This window comes from Plectrocnemia conspersa, unplaced genomic scaffold (assembly GCF_051122295.1).
Source record: "Plectrocnemia conspersa isolate PC_06_02 unplaced genomic scaffold, ASM5112229v1 ptg000007l, whole genome shotgun sequence".
In the NCBI taxonomy this organism is placed as follows: domain Eukaryota; kingdom Metazoa; phylum Arthropoda; class Insecta; order Trichoptera; family Polycentropodidae; genus Plectrocnemia; species Plectrocnemia conspersa.
The window spans coordinates 8151841-8170319 of NW_028277171.1; the positions used below are offsets into that span (position 1 = coordinate 8151841).

General features: G+C 28.2%; 1 protein-coding gene across 1 annotated transcript in view; it reads right to left on the minus strand.

Annotated features, from left to right (window-relative positions):
• Window positions 1–426: 426 nt before the first annotated feature.
• The window catches only part of LOC148233828 (G protein-coupled receptor dmsr-1), a 60057-nt gene continuing 42004 nt past the window's right edge, over window positions 427–18479 (minus strand). The window contains exons 3-5 of the mRNA XM_088188612.1: window positions 11809–11967; window positions 11612–11748; window positions 427–2449 (exon numbers count right to left, since the gene is read on the minus strand). Coding sequence (XP_088044738.1) covers window positions 1765–2449; window positions 11612–11748; window positions 11809–11967 — 981 coding nt within the window. The 3' untranslated portion in view covers window positions 427–1764. The remainder of the gene's footprint in view (window positions 2450–11611; window positions 11749–11808; window positions 11968–18479) is intronic.

Consider the following 18479-nt stretch of genomic DNA (forward strand, 5'->3'; position numbering starts at 1 on the left):
TTATGTTATTTGATTTATAATTAAACGTTATTTATTAGTACAAGAAAAAATTTAAACCAGTTAATCTTTAACCAGAAAGTCTTTAAATACTTTAATGTTCATACATATAAATCACCTTTTGCCACCCTTAACTCTTAATGGATTTTATAAAAGATAACATCTTTAATTACGTTCATGTTTAATTAATTGAATAGGGTTATTCAGAAATAAAAAACAGTCGTTTAAAGATGTTTTTATTAATGCGTAATAATTGAACATTCATATAAATAAATTTTAAATCTTTTAGATCATAATATTAAAATGTTACTGATTTTTATAAATTAAATATATAATATAATATGGATTTATGGACATTTAATGTATATTATATAAAAATATAATAATATATTACAGAATTGCATATTTAAATATTAATATTAACCGTCTGCAATTTATAACATTATTCGTACATGCCGTCTACATTTTTACTTACGAACAAATCATCGCCGAGATAATTTACAATCAGAAATCCATATCTTCGATAAAAATATTTTTTTGCTTCAGTATATTTTAAGTATTATCTCGACGGTGAATTATTTGCGGTAAGTTCTCCAAATAAAATATTTACAAAAACAAGTTAGCAACAATGCTGATGCAAATGCATATAAAAATATCAATAACAATATATATTTACAAAAAGCTTAACGTCATATTTAGATAAGCCACGATAAAATTTTGACACAATGAAACATGATAAGTCGCATCTCATGCGACTAAATTAGGTTAAATGTTTTTAAAGCACGATACCACAAAGCTCAGTATATTTGTATCTCGCGTAATTAATCTAATAATTTTATCTTAAGAATATGTAATTATTATATTTTAATTTGTCATACTGATTTTTAAACATTATTATATTGTATGGTTTTTTGATCGTGATTAACATTTAAAATTATTACTTATTGGTATCTATAAACTTAGAGACCGATCGAACATTTTCAACTTTAGGTAAAATTCGACAAGTTAATTTAACTGCTGTGGGATGTGTGACACATGATTTTTTTTTATTAATTTTTCAACACCAATTTGCGACTATCTTGTAACAACATCAACCGTCAAAACTCATGATATTTAAAAAATTGACGACTGGTTTGCAAGGTGTCGCTGAAATATAAGCTTATTAATATTCTACAGTCAGCTACAGTTATGAACTGTTGCTTAGCTCAGACTTTTTAGTGCACAATATAAGACTTGAATTTTAAGTAATAAGTATATGCCTGTTCCTTAGTTGCTATATAGATTTTGCTTGCATATATTACGACTATTCTGTATTTTTATCGTCAAAGTCAATTTCGGTCGGTATATATTTAAAATAAAAATGATTAACTTATAAATCGTTCTAATACCATGATCGTTTTAAGTAAAATTATAATTATAATTTTTTTAGTATTTTTTATAGTACAATGTGCAAGTATATTGACAATATTTACATGTTTAACAACACACCTATATTATAAGTAATATATATATACAGCTACATTTCATATTTATAAACATGTTTTCGTAAAATACGAAAATACCATATTTTGTACAAATTAAATTTCAACGCCCACACTTTAGTGCAAAAGTTTTCACAGCATTATCGTTAATCTTAATAACGCCTTCAAGTGAAAAATTGTCGCTGCTCAGCTAGCCTGCTGACAAATGCGATTGTAATTTCAGATATTTTGGCACGACTTACAACTTACTAACTGCGATTTTGTCCAGGTCGAGCTTCATTCTCGATCATACATAAGTACTGTGCACTTCTGTCTGAGAAGCGTTCGCTGGCCATTTAGCTAAGATTTTAGGCTTAAACAAGTGTCCGAATGTCATTCTGAACTGCCTACTCATCGAGCAGTACAATATAAAGTTTATAGCTCCATTCAAGAGAGCCAAGATGTCCATCATCTCTCCGAATAAATTGTAACACTGCGCAAAGAAGCATCTACCTAAGATTCCGCTCATTAAACCTAAAACGCCTTGGGGTATCTCGGTGATTAGAAAGAGTAGCAGAACTGCCACGAGCATCTTGGTCGTCCGATCTGTCCTCTTATCTGATTTGCTCTGCCGCTTTTCCGACTGAGGATTAGCCGTGGGACAAGAGTTATAACCCCTTAAAATGAGCTTGCGCTTGTTTGCCGAATATAGGGCGTTTATCAGCCAAAAGCTAATGATGGTTAAAATAAGGCAAGGCAGGAGCTTAATAAATACGGCGTGAATCCAGAAGTTCACGTGGAATAGAACTCCCTCTTGATCGGCGTCTACGTGGTACAAAACCAAGGCCGTGGCGTTCTCCACGATCCAGATGGTGTGGACGTTGAACACCATGTAGGTAGGGACGCAGAGTATCGGAGGCAAGATAAAACTTATCAGGACGGCTATGCTGCATCTCCTCTCGGTGCACAACACGTGGCTCATCTGCGGATATCTGGGAACAGAAAAAAAATTGAATGTAACACATGTATAAAATAGCTATATTTTAATGTATATTTACACGTTGATTTCAGCTGAATCGATAGAATATTTGTTTATAGGATATTTATGATTGTATTAAAAAAAATATTGTTTTTCATCCCAAAAATCATTTTAATTTTAATAAGTTTCTACTTAAAAAAATATAAATATAATAAAGAGATCAAAACCTTGATCTTAATGATTTTTAGTAATGCATTATTATAAAATAAATGTATATAATTTATTAATGCGAATAAGTATTTTATAATTAATTAGCATTTTTTAAGTATGTTTATAAAAAAACTATTGCTAAAATTAGCTTATTATTTTAAATTCTGACCAAGTTATATTATATTACATTTTTAGCAAAAAATACATTTGTACGTTATTATTCGGGTTTTATGCATTTCAATTAAGAATTCTATGTAGAATATATGCGAACCGTGAAATGACTGTCTTTATAGCTGTGCCCCTTTTTAATTAAAATCTCAAATTTATGCCATAAATTACGAGGGTTGAGAACAAATAAAAACCTTAAAACTGTATTATAAATCCTAATCATTGGTCTTGTAAGTTACCAATATCGTCGTTGTTTATCAAAGTCTTTGTAGTATCGATGTATTTAAAAAACATGAACTAAATATGCGCTAAAAGATGCATTGTCTTATCAACTATTTTTAAGCAATTATTAATTACATAAAATATATTAAAATCATAAGATTAATGGTTGCAAATGCAGTGAGCTCTATTACAGACAATTATGTTAGGCACACAAGAGCTACAAATTAGATAATATATTTTTGAAGTCTTTACCTAAAACTAACAATATCATTTTTATAGGAAACTGTTTATTACTCATAAAAAACATAAAAACATTTTTTATAAGGAACACAAAATACTGTGAAACAATAATCTCGCTACAAAAATGTAATAACAATATATACTCTTTTTATATAGCCCCTTTCTATATTTTTTTGCATATAAATTAAATCTTCATAACAAAAAATCTACGTATGTTAGTAAAAAAACTTTACAGAAATATCAAAAAATTTTTTTTCAAAAGATAATTGAGCAATGTGTAGTGATTTTTAAACCGTTCACTAAAAAAAGATTACGACATTTTTTAAAACTAAATTTTAAATTGTTTTTCAACATTTTTCAAAATCACTTTGAAACGAATGCTCAAGATAATATATTATGAGATTTGCTTAATAAAAAGCTTTTCTAAAAAAATACAGAAATTATTTGCTTATAACGCGCTTTTGCCAGATGCTAAGAATATCAACAGTTTTGAGCCACGTCGTACATTTCAGTTTTGGTTATTGCCCCTTTGATTATTAACTTTCTTTAACCCTTAGTTTGTCTCATAAAGTTCTAATACCGCACCGGTCATCTATTCGCCAAGCTTTCGTCCTTGGCTGACCGTCCCCATTGAAGACTGCACCGCAGATGGCCCGACGCCGAACTTTGGATTTTATCCTCAGCTCCATTTAAAGCATTTTCCAAAGCGTAACCCTATGATATTTCAGCCTTTATTCTGCAAACGTTAGCCAGGAATCTACGCCACTTCGGAGCCCCAAAATGGCGCGTCGCCAAGAGTCTGTGGCCATAGATAATGTTTTAGCGGTTATTTTATCCGTGATTTAACCGATGCTTTGCTTTTGTGAGCAATATATAAAATAAAATGTAATTCTAAAGATGTCAATAATTAAACTGTTTTGTGTTAAAATTTATAATGGCTTAAATTGCATCTTTACTATCAGCACAGTTTATAAATATATATTTTTTATATAATATATGAAATGAAGTAATCTGATTACAAATAATCAAAATTACAAAATTATTCGAAAATATATATCTGAAAAAAAGATGAAGATGGCTTTATCTTTGTACAAAATAAATAAATAAGGCAAATCAAAAATATCAGTTTAATGATATAATTAAAATCACATACTAATTAATAAGCATTAAAAGCAAATGTTTAATTTGCGTGTATAATTATAAATATGAATATGTATAATTCTCAAAAACGAAGATCCTTAAAGATGTTTATTACAAAATTTAAAAGCCTTGCATAATCCTCAATAACAAATCTTAATTTTATCGAACACGTGCCGTTTTCAAGCTTACATTAATATCTTGAATGCTTTTTTAACTTAATTTTACAATTTTAATAAGATCGTCAATGTTTATATTAAACCTCTTGTACGATCAAAAATCTGTCTAAATTTTATATTATAAATTTAAATAAATATTTTTTTACATAATCATTTTCGCTTCATCTTTCCAATGACTATTTCTCAAGAGCAGCGTCTGATGTAAACGTCACATACAGTGTTTTAACATCTGCAAGAATCACATCTTTCAATAACTAGCCATAAAAACGGCTCTAATAATAAAAACACATTACAAGAAGAATAGAAGAAAGCCTCGTGAAACTTGTTTTTATCAGTTTGTATTAATGGAAACGGGTGACATGGCGATTACCAAATGATGGACTGGCCGGAAATGAAAAGATCTTCTTTAAACGCTGTACTCTAAAGAATAGAGACATCTGGTAAACAACACAACAAACATGACACAGAACTAGGACGCTAAGGTATGGCACAATATTTAGTTTTGTATAAAATGTGACTAGACATATTGTCTTATATATCGTATTATTACTTACTTTAACTTATTATATATTATTGCAGATTAATATGAATTTAAATCACGTATGCTAAGAAGAAGCACCCATACGTTTTTTTTACTAATTACCTAGTGAATGCCCAAGAAATTAAAACAAATATTTATAAATAAAATCAATACGATCTTTGTTTTTTTTAAGAATAAATTAATATTTCAATCACATATTATTTGTGTAATATAATATATATATATATATATATATATATATATATATATATATATATATATATATATATATATATATATATATATATATATATATATATATATATATATATATGTATGTGTCGACATTGTAGCCTTGTCTGTACCGCATTATTATCTCCCACTCGCTGAAGATCGTATTAAATTCTTGAATTTCAAATATTTTAATAAAAAAAAACAGCCAGAAATAAAGAAATTCAATTACAATTTTCATAATTGCCGGTACGGCAAGAGTATGCTAGGAAGAACCTTCCCCCAGTCAAGCGCATACATAGCGCAAATACCTAATTTCCATTTGGAATTCACTTTCGTCAGCACTTCATTAAAAACTTTCACAATATATTACTTACTTGGGACACAAACGATTCAAACCAAAGTTCAAGGTTCAACCCAATCTTCGGAAATGACTGGATTCCACACACGCAAACAAGATATGTTAGAGAATGTGTAATACCAATGAAAATATATTTTCACTGGCATTTCAATAAAATCATATTGGAACACATTTTCTGTGAAATTATATTGGAACAAATATAATTTTCAGAGTTCGTTCAACGAACAAATTCTGCGAATTTTGGTCACATTAAACACCGCCAATATATATTTGAGCGAATATTAAAATATTCGATTGAGACACTGTGACCCCTGACGCTAAGATTATAGGCTAGAAAGTGCATTATATTTTAGTGATTATTTTGTATCAACTGCAGCTTCCCACTCTATTTAGAAAGCTGACTCAACTTTGTCTAAAGTATAGCTTTACAGCAGCTAATATAACCTGAAGAAAAATACTTTTTTGTGAGCAGATTTGGACAGATCTTCATTATACCTATTAGAATTCCTATCCATACTATAACATAAACAATTGTTCAATTCAACTAGATAAATTCATGCAGTCGGGCGATCAAACCTGCACCGGAAAAATGTAGTAAAACATTTACTTTTAGTGTGCAATTAAACATTTTAATTAAAAAGTTTATGTATAATATAATAGAATATATTATTCATATTTACAACACACTTGAATAGTTTAGATTTCACAGTAGGGAGTTTCGTTGGTCTCCAATTTTAGTTTCCATAAAGTTGTATTACATTTAATTACATTGTATATAGAAACGTTGAATGCACAATGAACTTGCTACTAAACGAATTCCATTTTGTAATCGAAACCATCACTTGAGTAAAATATTACATTTAGTAATCGCATCACGTTCGTTGTAGCAAAAAAACAGATGGAACGCATTTATGAGACATTTTGTGTATAAAGATGTTCCCTGCGGTTCAATTAGTGTCTCATAATTGTAACCAAGTAATTAATTTTATTTGCTCGAAATTATAGCACGGTTACTATTTCTGAAAGAGTCTCGCATTTCGTTTCTCCCTTGGGTACGGTTTGCGTCGCTTGCCAACTAAATTATACATAGCTTAGAAATAATAGCAGTTGCATTGTCCTGTATGCAAAGTTTCATATTCGCGTATTTTCAATTAAATGCTGAGCAATTCTTCAGCGGGATAATTTTTGCGCCTTTCATAATTTTTGATACACGTAAAGTTTATAATAAACAATGTAAAGACTATCTATGATTTATGTTATACATATAATTTCGTTGATATCGTTTTTGCTATTTTACTGTTAGCACTTACGCCCTTTTTTAAACCTTTAGAACGTATAGATTAACATATCAGATATCTGCTCATCGATGCGTTCATTCGAAAAAATCAAACATCCGATTTAACGAAGGAGATCTCTGCCATCGCACATTTCTCTGAATTCTTAACGATACGCTTAAAGGTAGAATTTTAAATGTTGAAATTTTCAAGATTTGTGCACAATAAAAACAAGCTAACCTACGTTTCTTTACCCACAATTAACTTCTAGCTTTACCATATCATATACCATGTTTTTTGTTTAATATTTTTCTAGTTTACAAAATTTTATAGTAGTATAATAAAGCTACCAATAAGATTTTTCCAATTGTTTTTAAAAATATTTGCATTTATATTAATTATCATTATAATTTCGATCGATTACTACGATTTGATTATCATATTCTCAAGGATAAATATCGAGTTGCCTAATTTAGGTTAGTTTATTAGAGCGATGCAACAACAAGCATGCAATTTTCTAAATAAAAATACAACGGTATTTGCATAATAAAAATGCAAAGCGTCTTTGCTATATGCCATAAAAGCAATCCAATAACCCATTGTTCCAAAAAAACATTGTAATAACATTTTTCTAAAAATACAATATCCATTCCACGCTACGTTTAAGCCATAGCAAATATACTAAAAAAACGCTAATAACGACACATTAAGAGTCAGTCGTTAATATAAATCAATTGTATTATATGATTGAACTATTTTTAATGAACTAGCTAATTAGCTTATGCGCACTAACGACCTAATATTACGTATTCTTGGTACTTAAAAGGAAAGTTTATTTTAGCTCAATTAGAAGAAAATATAATGTAAGTATATATAATATAATTATTAAATAATATTTTTTGGTGTTTTATTAATATGTTTTTAATAACAAAATATATTATAAATATGTATAAAAATATTTACGTATTTGTATACAAAGAATTGACATAAAAGCTACCAATACGATATGTATGAACGTAACCTTTGTATATTATACAAATAAAATTAAATGCCAAAAACATTCTTAAGATTCACGTAGATTTCAAATATAAATTACAAATACAATCTTGTAATACAAATATAGATTGAAAGTTATTTTCGTCCTATATGAAATTTTAATCAATCAAAATTCTCAGTTATTAGCCAGATTTGTATACCACAATGACTTAATTAGGCATATACCACAATGTGTTTATATAATAAATCAATCACTAATTGTATATATTTTTAAGCGGAATCTCAATAATTTTCATTAATATTTCTAGTAATGCATATTTGTAGAACACACAAAAGATCTCGTTTTGATAAGGGCTGCTCAGTGAAGCAAACATTAATTGGAATTTTGTTATTCACAAGGTTCAGAAAATATGTAATGCAATTTAAATTCCAGTTACAATAAAATTATTAATTTATTTTACAAGTATTAAAATAAATAATAATACGAAAAGTTCCGTTCCTCGATCGTCAACTGCCCGAAAGATCAATACACCGAAAAATGGAATATAAATTGCTATATTAAAATAATTTGTATTCGTTAAATTAATGTTTGCACTAGCAAGTAATAATACAATACTTAGAAAGGGAATCATTTATACGATAATTTTATTTCTCAAATACTGTTAAACTGTGAATCGTGTATGCTGGACGATCAAAAATAACAATAACCATGTTCATAAAAGCGTTATTGTGCTATCAATAATCGTAAAACAACAACAGTTACCTTTTGCTAAATCCGTAACGGAACAAACGGGTACAATTAAATAGATAACGTTTCAATTTGAGCCTTTATTTAAGAGATAACTGAATATTGTTGTTTCATATTAACAGTATCGATTTACAGCAATTATACTCGCGCACGTACGAAAATAGCAATCTTCTTAACATCGATGAAAAGTTTTATATGCCTAATAAATTAAAGATAACTTGCCATATTAAACGTTTTAAAATATACGTTTATTATTTTTTTAAATAAAGAAATACTAACTTTCTTTGTAAATTAACATAATGACAAAGAATATATTTTTTTAAGAAATATAATTAAGTTGTAAATGATACTTGTCCATTGCCTGTGTTTTATATGAATATGCTGTTTTTATTAAACCAGTATTTAATTAAAATTTGTACAATAAATCATAGTAAAATAAATAGTGAAAAAAAGTGATACGGAATAAACATAAATTACCTATTTTTAATGAATATTAATAAATATACCGATAAAAATATTTTATACACATGTATATGTCAAAATTTTTTTTTGTGTTTGCTGGGATTGCTAAATAATTGTTAATTTTAAACTCTGGACAAACAATAACTAAAAGCTTTTGTTGTGCTGAACTGAATCGTTGAGCTCAACTAAATCAACAAAAATCGAATATTTCTACAACACGACAAAAATTGAAATTGCCTCTTGATAACATCAAGAAACTTGACTAGAAAATTTTATTTTATCGACCTTATTCTCCAGAACTTGCTCCTTACGACTACGATTTATTTCGATAGTTGCAACACTTCTTAGATGAAAAAATATCAAAATGCAGACGATGTGGAAAAAGGGGATATTGGCAGGACCAAATAGCCCTTGGAAAACATTGAATCCGGACCTCATGACAAAAATGCCATTTTATATATTTTTTAATATCGTAATATAATTTCTTAAATAAATAATAATAAGTACGAGTTAACCCTTTCTAGGCTACAAATAAATATAAAATTAGCTACTGTTGCAGCATATTTTTTGAAATCATATTTTATGCGAAATATTTTAAATTATTAAAAATATCTACTCATAATATTTATTTGACAATTAGTTGAATTTTTTTTTGCTACTCAGTGTTACTATATATGAACTTCCAGTCCAAGTCAAAAACAATAAAATCGTGCTATAGCGGTAAAAACGCTCAATTATCAAGCGTTTATATTAAGACCTTTGAGAATCGAATAAAGTACATCTAAACCAAAGTTTGACCAATAGGAGAACGCAAAAAACAATTATCAGTTCTCAGAAGTCAAAAATCCACGTCAAAAGCAATAAAATCGTGCCGTCGCCGTTGCAGTGGGAACGCTCGTTACCGAGCGTTCCCACTGCGACGGCACCGACACGATTTTATTGCTTTTGCCGTGAATTTTTGCCTTCTGAGAACTGATAATTGTTTTTGCGCTCTCCTATTGACCAAAATTTGGTTTGAATATACTTTAACCAGCCCTCTTATACTAGAAGTCCATAGTAATATATGTAAGGATAGCTATCATATTTTTAATATCGAAATGCAGACAAGCAATGGAGCAATATGTGAGATGCTATGTCTATCTGTAATTATTTTTCCTCTTATTTTCTCCTGAGAGATGAGTTTGCTTAGTTCATATTTTGAACTAAACCTAATAAAAGTTTTACAACTATAATTAGTTTTAGAACTTTATTTAGGTTAGGTTTCGGTTTGAATAGCAAATGGACGTTTCGCAACTGTCAAATTGAGTTACATAGATATTTTAGATCAGTTAAATTATATATTTGCTGGTATTGGTTGAGTCTAATATTTTTCAAACGTTCAAAAAGCATAAAAAAAAAATTTTAACACAAACGGAGCAGCCTGAAAAATCTACAATCTGTCCCTTTGAATAATAATGTTTATTGTAAAAGTACTACCTAGAAAGTGGGTGCTTTTGAAAGCAATGTTCCGCTCCTTTCATTTATTGTATGTATAAAAAGAGCTGAAGGAACATATACCTGAAATACATCAGTACATACGTCTCAAGCAACTGTAGTTAAGTTCAGATTAAGTATTTGAGGTCGATTTTAATTTTTATTTATAAATATATTTTAATATGATTTTTTACAGAGTTGGGCCCCGGGAATTTGTCCCCTCTCCCCCCTCGCCTTCTCTATATTGGAATATTTTGCATCATTCCCACACATTTTATGCGATTAAAATAATTGCCCGAGAGGTAGGAGAATGTCATATTTTTAGAAAAAATATTGCGAAAAATGTTTTTTTGATCTATTAAAAAACGTCAGTAATTTCGGAATTACATATCATACACCCTCCAGCGTTCCACAACTAACGTATTATACATAAATCATTTTCTAAAACATATAAAAGCACTTTAATAATAAAAAATTAAGTGACCATAAATAATTGTGCCTTTTAAAATTTTACTATAAATAGCAAGAAACAACGAGAAACAATAATGGAGAAAATCCTCTTACATAATCTTTAGAATTTAGAGAAATACCTAAATATGCGTGAGTAATAAATAAAATAATTCTAATTGAAAAAGCTTCATATTTCTGGTATATAATGAAATGGTCGTTTTATATTTCCATTCTAAAGTGACAATTGAAAATTTAATAGGAAATTAGCTACGTAGTACCTTTCCATGAAAACTCGTATTTTGAAATTTTTAATTAATTTATTTATAGCTATTGTATCCGGCTTTGCCCGCGTTTTATCTCTAGTTATCGTTTTTTATTCCATTTTTTTAGTAACAAAATTTAGTAATCAAATCAATTGATTACTGCATTAATACCATCAACTTCAATTACATATCTAAAATATTATAAAGGAATAATAAATTTTAATAATAATATATTAAATACCTAATTGCTATGTATCTCCAAACAGCCAACGTGAGAGTCAGGAAGATTGAAATGGTGTGCAAAACTTGCGTAAAGTTCATATGGAAGAGAAGATACTCCGCCCAAGATTTCGGAAACTCTCTTTTTTCTGGAAACACCTGAAAGACACACGCGCGTTAAAAATAATATAAATAATTTTAAATTACTCAAATACTCACCAAATATTTGTAGGAAGCGAACGGTATGTATTCGACCATGACAAACATATCAGTGACGGCCAACCATTTGAGGATCCTGTTGATAGGAGCGCCAGCCATATCTTTTCTGGTGAGAACGGCTATGTTGAGTATGTTGGCGAATGTACCGAATATGCAGACCTACAAAAGACACGATAACAATGACATTGTCAATTATTATAGCATGACTGTTACGAGGGTTTCCAGATTTCTATTGCCTGCGGGTGACATATCGTTCAACCCTTTGACACAGAATAATTATAATAAATTATCTGATAAACCGTGTTGAATAAAATGAAAAGGCAAAATTCTAATCATTAAAATAACATTGGCTAACAGGCTTTACACAATAAATTGAATCCTTTATGATTTTACATTTTCTATTATATATGTTTTTTATATTAGTATATTACAATATAGACACAATATATATTAAATGTAAATAAGATATTCATACATTTGAAAGACAATGAACTTTGTATTAAGGCATATGCAGCATTTTTTCAAGATTAGTATAAAAAGATGTATTATATTGTATATTATTTAAAAGCTTTGTTTTGGATGACTTGTAATTTAGAAAAAATGTATTACTGGTACTACCCACATCAGACAGGCATATGTTAAGATGAGTCTAATTTTTTTTTATAGTTAGCGCGCTTTTTCTATTAATAAAATATCGGTCTAAGAACCGCAATGGCGGCAAGCTATTTAGAGTAAAGTTCCAAAATACGTTTATTAAATTTAAGCTTGGACTCAGGTGTACTTCCTGGATATATTAAACGTTTATTTTTCATTTTCCGTTATTTTCTTCTTTATTTAAGAGAAGTATCATGCAAGTAATTAAAAAGCGTCGTCACGGATTGACTCACACCGGAATAATTCCAATGCACGTGTCTAGCGTTGAGATCTACTTTAATTTTTCTCTATACTGTCCTGATTTTTGTAAATCGGTATTATATTTTCTACTGAACGTTTATTTCTTCTTTTTGGAATTAGATCTGCGAGTACACGGTTTTATAATGGTTAAGGTAAACAAATTTCAATGGTGCAAAATTTATGAGTTCGCATGTCTAACTACACTGCTAAGAGTTGTGTGGCACATACCATTCAGCAGTGTGTCCACTGCAGGTTATTTGAAATTTAAAATTAAAATTAAATTCAATAATGAAAATATAATATAAACATAAAGTTACTCTCTAATGTATGATATGCAATGAAATGGTACTTAACTCTTACTAGGTCGTTTGTCAAAATGTAGCAGCCGATCCTTTTACATATCTTATATATAATTGTCCTAAGACGTAGCTCCCGCTTCCGCTTCCGCTTCCGGACGCGTGCGATTTAAAATGAAACTCAATTTTCTACTCTGTAAATCGTATCGATTTTTATGAACGGTGTATATAATAATACACGTAAACAAAAGAAATATATTTAATTATAATAATAAAAAATAAAAATTGAATTTGCTCTATTGCTTTCCGAGGCACTGGTAATGCATTCTGTTGTTTCGACCAATGAAAAATAAACATTCAAATATAAAACAAGATGGCCGACAGTAACGTGACAACAGTTATTATTTATTTATAAAATTTTCTTACGCGACAATAATTTTCATTAATTCGTCATATGCGTTGTTCGATTTGACTGAATATAAATAATCGGATTGCAAATTAACCAGGTATGTTATAACTATGAAAATGAAATATATACACAATGTGTGTAAAGATTAAAAAAATACATTGATTACACTAGATCAGGTCTCGGCAACCTTTTTTGGCTGCGGATCAAAATAATTAAAATGTGATTAAAGACTATTCGGGTTAGTGAAGATTTTTAGTCCTAGCAACTATATGTGTGGTATAGTCGTGACATCGTAACACGTTAAAAAATGATATTTGCAGAACTGAAATGGGTCACTTCAAATCATCAAACGGATCACTTGGTGACCCGCGAGTCATAGGTTGCCGAGCCCTGCACTAGATAACCAATCATAAAACAATCTTCACATTTTGAATTCCCGTCGACGGGCTCCGAGGCCGAAAAGTGAGTTTTTTCTTTTTACAATACATAAAAATTATTATTGCTTTTGATTTAATGCACATATTTGTTACATTTGACAAAATATAATTACTCGTATTGCAAATAAACGAGGTGCGTTTTAAACGTGAACGTGTAATTTATATGAATGAGGATAGAAAGTTAATGTCGATCAAACGTATTTTTACCTATTGATATTTTAGAGACATCGCGTGGCAATGATTGTTATGCAGTCGGTTATTTAACTGAAGAAGTTTGGTTCCATTTTTGCATAGTAATCTTATTGCTCGCTTATGGCTTTTAGAAAATAATTATAAACAATAAAAACTATGTGCAATAATTAAAATCTTAACACAATACTGACAATGATATGACGTTAATATTTGAACTTTTAAATTAATTTTATATTTGTCCTAAAACGTCAATCATGGGCTCTCGACTTTTTCATTTTTACGTTTTTTTGTGGAATAGAGTAATAATATTTTTATTATCTGTGGCAAAATATGTCTCTACTTGATTTTTTTATCAATTTTTCTTCTATTAAATCATTTCTCTTTCGGAACAGCCAAATTTATGATATTCAGTTACATCAAACTTATGTAATATGTATTGTATATATACCAATTATACGTTGTCGTCATATAGTTCATCAAATTGCTCTATCATTGCTTCAAAAAATAATTAAAAACAACAATTTTTTGTTGACTAAAAAACAATAATTTTGAGTTGGCATCTCTTCTTCAACTTACCAGTTAAAGAAAAGATGCCAACAGATGTTGCAATACGTGATATTTTAATTGTTTGCCATACGTAAATTATATTAGATCTTTCATTGCTTCTGAAAATTAACTGAAACGATACTATATAGTAAGTAAAATGTAACTTTTTGTTTACACTAATATGAGATTTTTCATTATTACTACAATTGTAATATGTTTAATTAACTTTGGTATGTTTATCTTCGAATTCCAAATCACTGCTGTTTGTCTTTTAATATTTTATCCTAGAAAGTCAATAGTAATTTTGATAGAATAACCATGATATATTATTCATTTAACCAAACACTTACTGCCAGAGTCATAATTCAAATTTGTATTTATATTGTCTATAATACCAAGTAGTACATCATTTTGAATTATCTTCAATTAACACTTTGTAAGAAAAATGCTTTGATTATAACATATTTCACTGTTAATTTAATTGCACTAAACGGAGCGCATCGTCCGTGTGACAGATAACAGAAAAATTGTTATATATAAGCAAATTTGACAGTTAAGGGAAATCCCGTTTTTGGAGCTCTTATAAACGAACTACGCAATTGATTTTATCGATTCAAATTGTAAAATACAAAATATGTAGAAAAATCATCAAATTCTAAAACAAATATTTTTTCAACTAAATAAAATTATATTTAATTTGTAAGGGATTTTAAATAAAATGTGGATTTGTATTAGTTTTCCTATAGAGAAAAAAAGTGTAATTAAATTCTGGTGAACGTTAATAATTTAAAACAATTTAAAGTTATGTTTCTTAAAGTTTTTAAAATTTCGTTAAAAAAAACATTTTTAACAAAAAGAGGCAAAATCTCAAAATAAGTACTTACTATTCGCGCAGTCACAATAACAGCGCGTATAGTGCTGTCATTAACAACTAACTACTAATAGCACATAGTGTTGCATAAATCTCATTTATGGACGCGTTCGAGAGTAACCTACAAAAAGTATAAAACTCTAATTTAAATATTTTTTAAATTATACAGTTTCAAAATAATATTTCAAGATTTATTCAAAATATATTTTTTTTAACCCTAAAAATATTTTTTATTTTCATAATCTTAAATGATATACAATATTTAGTTTTATCACTAAATATCTAAGTTTCAAATCTAACTTTAAATAATATAGAATGTTTTCTTCTGAAAATATTTAGTTATAATAGGTTGTTAACCTATTTTCAAATGAATTGTAAATTTTAAATAGTTTTTTTATAGATTAAACTATTTTGAACATCATTAAAAATCTTAAATATTCGTATTTGTACTGCACAAATTTACGCAGTAACGCGGTAACAGTCAATAATGCATTAGGATCAACTGCATATCTCTCTAACGCGCACGTGCAATCTCTTCCCATTTATACTGTAAATCGCATAGCTACACAATGGTTTTAACATCAAATTTTAACCATTTAATTTAAAAATATGTTATAAAAAAAACGAAACAAAAATAATATTTAAAACCCAAAAAGTTGAGGATCCGGTATTCGCACACTCGCTAGTATATATTATAATTGTCATTGAAAACCCAAACCTCTACTGCAATTAGCTGTAGTTTAGTATTTTTACCGTATAACTACTGACAAAAGTCGTCAGTAAATATTAAGATATAAATTAAATGCTATGCAAGTCTCGTTTTATTCATAACCTATAATAAGAATATATATTCGCATCATATTCCAAATTTCGATTTCAACCGAACTAAAACAAATCTTTGGTTTGTTTATTTTCTAAGCAAATAAATAATTATATTTTAATATACCTTTACGTTTACCGGATTTTAGAGCACTATATTTTTTTAAGTGAGCTAAAGGAACGACTAAATAAGCCCTGGGGATCATTCAGATTCAAGTGCTGAAGCTAGAGCTAGACATTATAGAGCTGTCATGGAACATACAAAACAGAAGCCCGTGCTCATAAACCGAAATGAAAGGTCAATTTTTTTTAACATTAACAGACATTAAATAATTTTAGGCAGCACTATAACGCCCTTAGTAAACAAATATTTGCAAATACAGACATGCATATTTTCAAAACATACCAGTCGTAAAACGTAAATTGGATGATCCTTTGCGACATAAATATTATAATTATACAACACACCGTTTTAGTTTAAATATTCATAATCAGACATCAGAAGCGAAATATACTGCTAATTAAAAATTCATAAACCGTAAAAGATGGCGGACTTATTTTCAGGGTATAAAATCGATAAAAAAGTTTATTCCTTATTATTATGACGTATGTACGGCATATACTGATAATGACCCCTGTGGATCCATTGAAGTGTACATTAATTTTACTTATTGTTACACACTGAAATAATCTAAACATATAGAATAGATTAATTAAATCATATTATTAAATCTTAAATATCTCACCTTAAATTTATTAATTATACTCTAATTGATATATTTAACAACATTTAATTATTACGTTATAGAATAATTAGTTACCTAAATTATTTTATAATTATATAATAAACATCTTTGCCCTTTGTCCAAACGCTTAATAGCAATATAGAATATGTTGATACTATACCCATTATAACTGCGTGAGTGAAAAGATAAAAAAGCTGATTATTTTTCAAATGTGCGATTTGAAGTTTTAGTTATGGTAATTACATATTTTATTGGTATGTTCATCACTTATATTTTACCTACAACTATAATAACGTCACTGATACATAGATAAATATATATAATAGATAGGTATTTTGATTATTTTTTTGTTAAAGCACAGGTGTCAAATAAATTGTATATTTGACAAACACAATATCAGCAAATGCTCTTATAAATACGAATAACTGAAATTTAATTAAAAACATGCTATTATTAAAAACAAATAATAAAATTCATGTTGAATTATATGAATGCTTTTAATAAATTATTTTAATTACAATAGATTCACTCTTATCTCAATATACCAAGCAAGATTTTTAATCAATAAATTACCATAAATTGTCATAGAACCACATGTGTTTTATCGCTTAATTGAATCCAATATCCGTAGTATATACATAGTATGTATATATACATAGTATGAATTAAGCAGTAGTATATTTTGGCCAAATCTGTCACGTATTGATTGAGTTTGTGTCTTTATTTAATGGATCCTATATAAGTAATCTAATAGCCAGTGAAAATAGATTATGGCATATAAATATTTAATATAAAAATAACACAAAGTCTAAGCGTCAAATGTAGATTTATGTAATATCTGCAAGGTGTAGATTATATTTATTTTATAAAAAATATCCTTTTATATACTATTTATGCCGACTTTACATTCAGCAATTTGTTTATACATTTCCACTAAATTTTTGTTAAAGTTAGGTCCATCTTAAAAGTCTCGTAAATCTAAATCTTGAAAATAAAATACATTTTGTTGTCAATAAAATACATCTTTTTCAGATATACAGCTGCGCTTTTTTCTAAATATTAAAAATGATTTAATAGTTTGTTCATTTTTTATTTCAGCTTTTACTCTTGTTTACTAACTAAATACAAAGTTATTTAATACACAAAAATGGGAAAAAAATATCGAATTGCTAATTTCTTTTAATTCACAAAATATATTTGAAAGAACCTAACCTCAAATGTTGTATATGCCTAGTCCCTCCTATAACGTGGTACTCTTATAACAAAGTCCCAATCTTTACGTTATAGAGTGGTCGACTCAATAAAACGTTTAAAAAACCATAATATTCCACCTTGTTTTGACCTCCAATAACAACATTTTTGTGATTTTTTTACTGATACATTTTTATAGATTCTTTTAATTTTTCTGTGCCTATATATTTATATATATATATATACCTTTAAGACAATTTTTCGTTTTTA